At 38.5% G+C, this 4,143-nt stretch overlaps 1 protein-coding gene across 3 annotated transcripts in view; it reads right to left on the reverse strand.

Annotated features, from left to right (window-relative positions):
- Positions 1-3: 3 nt before the first annotated feature.
- Positions 4-4,143, reverse strand: part of atp2a1 (ATPase sarcoplasmic/endoplasmic reticulum Ca2+ transporting 1) — a 29,647-nt gene continuing 25,507 nt past the window's right edge. For all 3 annotated transcript variants that reach the window (XM_061845832.1, XM_061845833.1, XM_061845834.1), the window contains 5 exons: positions 3,688-3,773; positions 3,422-3,555; positions 2,404-2,521; positions 1,933-2,050; positions 4-216 (listed from right to left, as the gene is read on the reverse strand). In XM_061845832.1, coding sequence (XP_061701816.1) covers positions 206-216; positions 1,933-2,050; positions 2,404-2,521; positions 3,422-3,555; positions 3,688-3,773 — 467 coding nt within the window. In that variant the 3' untranslated portion in view covers positions 4-205. The remainder of the gene's footprint in view (positions 217-1,932; positions 2,051-2,403; positions 2,522-3,421; positions 3,556-3,687; positions 3,774-4,143) is intronic.

Consider the following 4,143-nt stretch of genomic DNA (forward strand, 5'->3'; position numbering starts at 1 on the left):
CATATATATTAATTTCAGTACATACACAGGAAAAAAAACATTTGCAGTTTGGTGTATTTTCAGATGGCTTATGTGTGTTCTGTTCTATCAGATCACGCCAAGTGATAGTTGGCGCGCACTCTCTGTCTCTTTCGTTGGGAGCGCTTTGCCTCTTTTGTCCGCTCTTTTTCGCTCTGTGTCGGCTCAGCGTTGTTGAACTTCGTCTTTAGACTTTACCTGCATCGGCAGACAAAAGGTCATCAGTTGAGAACGATTAAAAAACAACACTGTATTCCCTTTTGCCATGCAAGAGGATTTAAATTTGTTGTATATGTGTGCAATGACTTAGGAATGGGCATATGACAAAATTGTCTTGATCCACAATGTTTTTTTGTTTTTTAACCAGAAAAGAATCTCTCATCACAATGTTCTGATTTCCTATTTCTTCAGAGGCCAAACTTACAGTGGATATAAAAAGTAGTCATGTAACTGGTTAATGTAGTCATATGACTGACTATGAACACAGCCACATCCCTTTTACGGGAGGTGTGTATACTGTGCAACCACCTTATCAGGATTGTGTGTACACTTGTGCAACCACATTTTCTCAGTTTGTTTTGAATTCGTCTCTCAGAAATATTTAATATACTTTCAGAACAATGTTGCAAAAAGTTTAGAAATGGTCGATCTTGATTTATTTTTATATATATATATATATATCACAAGCGCCTGGCAAATGTACAAGGTTGTGTTGACTTTTTAATATTGAGTTTGATGTACTGCATCAACACAGTATTTGCTGGTCGCAGCCAAAGAGTGGACTCCATTTTTACCTCAGTTGCTTCAACGCAAGAGGGATCATCAATTGATTGCAATTGGCTTGTTGATTGCTTAGTGATCAATTTATCGACTCATTACGCCCATTCCTAACAAGATGCTGTTGTCATAGTTCAAAGCTCTCTGAAGCTGCACATTTGCACTTGGGCTTCAACTCTATAACTAATGTGAACATGCTGATTCAAGGGATATAATTTTTTTTTTTTTTTATTGTTTAAATGTTTGGCATTCTCTGTACTGATGAGGAATATCATCAATGCTACCGATGTTTTCAAACACCAACTTCACGCTTGCACTAGATGTGAAGTTATTGTCTCTCCAAAATCCTCATTCCTTTATATTGAGGACAAATTTAAACGACTAAGTATTTGCGATCTGAGTCCCAAAAATGTTGTTATAAGTAGCAGTGTTGTTGTGCCTTCGTGGTGGCCATTTTCTAGCGGAGCTGAGGAACTTAGCCATTGTATTACATGCTTTTCCAATACCAATATAAAATTGTAAAATTAAAATGTTTCATACATTGTTGGCTTAATACAATAAGGTTGATTAATTGTGCAGTCAGTGTAACAAGCATTAATCAAATGAAGTTTAATAACCTTCGCTGACAATTCAAGATTGCAATTTAGATGTCAACTGCACAGTACTTTGCATGATGCATAGCAGCAACATGAATAACTTGAAGCCTATTGTTAAACTTTAAAACATGCATAATGCAAAAAAAATTGCTGAAACCTTGGATCAGTGGGAACACCTTGTCTTGTTATTTGGAGATGGAGGAGGAGGAGGCAGGTTTAGACTGGATCGTAAGAGCGGAACAGTTAAAAAAAAAGCATTCAAGGAGAGGAAAATTAGATTTAATCATAGGAAGCATTTGGAAGTGTTTAAAAAGTAAGGAGGAGGAGGTTAAGGGTTTTTAATACATTAACATTAATTAGGTGGTAATCATTTTTATGCATTTTGATTGAATTATGAATGGGGAAAAAACAGCTGAGACAAGGAAATCATACAAGTCATCAACAGACACCAGATACTGTTATACATAACATGAACCTGTACTTGTGTTCTCTTTTTATATGTAAAATATCAACAAAATGCAAAGAAAAATGATAGACCTACCCTCCAGATATGTGCGAGCCACAAACTTGAGGACCTCATCAATTAGAATAACTGGGAAGGAAAGCTTCAATACCACAACCCACTGCTCCACAGTCAAGTGAGTGAGCTTGAAGATCATCTACACAAGCCACATAAAGTATGTTTACTGGAAACCAGAATTATTGTACATATTGGTTAGTCACACAAAGCAATGCACAGTACAGTATGTTACTTTTTTTTACAATGAACTATGTTCTGTGAACAATCATGATCTCCAAAAAATTGGATCCAAAGGAACAGGGAGAACATAAAGGCCAAAAGTTACAACTGGAAAGATGGAATGTAAAGCTAAATTGCCCCTCACATCATAATTTGTCCATCATCATCATCATCCTCCTCTTGGACTACAGTATTTAAAATATGGAAATATGAATGAGGACACATAGGTGGGAGGTGAAAAACAGATTCAGTAGAGCAGGCAGTCCGACTCACGGGAAGGGGGTCCACGTAGATGATCATGAAGTGAAGGGACATGGAGAGGGTCATGGCAGCGACCAGCCAGACGTTGCTCCAAGGAGGCATGCGCATCAGGGACTGGTTTTCAGACAAGCTGTGAGCAGAAAGAGAGAGGGACTTGGATCTCAGTTGATAACATATTGGAACTATGCCTTTCCATATGCAGTACAGTATAAGATTCTAATATAATGTATAAAGTCTGAATTAATAGGCCTATCTATCGCTCTCTCTCTCTCTCTCTCTCTCTCACTCTCTTGCTCTCTCTCTCTCTCCTTCTCTCTCTGTCTGTCTCTGCATATATTTATAATATATATATAATATATTCACTTGAACCGTGACAGTGTCGGACAAAGGAGGAAAACAAATGTGTTAAAAAATGATATACATTAACAAAACAGACACATTATGGTAATAAGTTTCTGGTGTTGTTTTAATTCTTTGCATGGGGAAAACTGTTAAATGTAATGGCACTCAAACAATCTAATAGGAGCCAAATGAAAGAGTTGCATCAGAAATGATGCCTTACCAAAAACAATGCTATTTGGGAGAGAAATATTCACTTAATTGAATGATTAATATGTTCAAGATTGCAGCATTTTAATATTGTACTGTATTTGGCATCAACAGTTAAAATCCTTCTGTGGCAAGAAGTAAAATAATGTTATGAACGTACATTCTTGGCCAGCTATTCGCTAGGGATAGGGATTAAGCCCTCCCACGATTACCAAAAATCCGCCGCAAGTCATTGATGCCCCTCCTAAATAGGTTTCCAATTGCCTATAGATGCCAGAAAATGGTGGCAAATCACTACTTTTGTCCAAATGAATCTCCGTAACTCACTTCAACATAGTTCCTTAACACCAAGATGCCACAAATTGTCGCCAAGGCAATTACTTTTATATGGGACAGGGCTTTGGCTGGAACACAAAAACAGCAATCAGGTGAACACTGTACTATTTTCCACTCGGTATAGCCAATGTTTCATTAGTCCCACCTGTTTAGAGCGTTGCACATCTCAATCGTGACCAGCACAGACAGGGCCATGGTCATTGGAGGAGAAGCCTCAAACACATGACAGTGGATCCCAGCAAAATCCTCGTTGTCGTCACTGCACTGCATGAAGTGTGACTAAAGACAAAGGCGACAAGGATTCAAAATCATTATTTGGTAGAATCCTTGGTGTCTGTACTCAAAGGTTGGGTACAAGACGGCGCGCTATATTTTCCTCAGGTAGAATACTCCACAGTAACAAACACTAACCAGCTGATGGAATGAGACCAACGGGCCGTCCTCGCAATACAGGAACCACCAAGCAGCTGCTGCAACAGTTGCAGCGCCAACGTAGCCTGCAAAACATTTGGATTTTTTTACATACAAGGTTGCTCTTAGCATTTTAGCAAGTCAAGACTGAGGTGTTACCATGGTGACAGCATAAATGGAGGTGCTTTGGAAACTTAGTTGCAAGACTTGGAGAAATCAGTCAATGTATTGTGGTACAAGGACAAAGAATTTTAAATACTGTTCTCTCAACTTAGTTCTTAATTGTGTCCAACATTGATATTGGTCTGTCATGTCCCCCACTACAGAGATTTTGGATCATGTTCCGATTTGATATCTCCCGAAAGAGCTCATGCACCTACGTCATAAAATCACATGACTTTTGTTTACCTCGCCATATTGCCGCTCGAACAAAGCATTGTTCAATGCTAAGTCGGT

Source organism: Syngnathoides biaculeatus, chromosome 16, assembly GCF_019802595.1.
Source record: "Syngnathoides biaculeatus isolate LvHL_M chromosome 16, ASM1980259v1, whole genome shotgun sequence".
Lineage (NCBI taxonomy): Eukaryota > Metazoa > Chordata > Actinopteri > Syngnathiformes > Syngnathidae > Syngnathoides > Syngnathoides biaculeatus.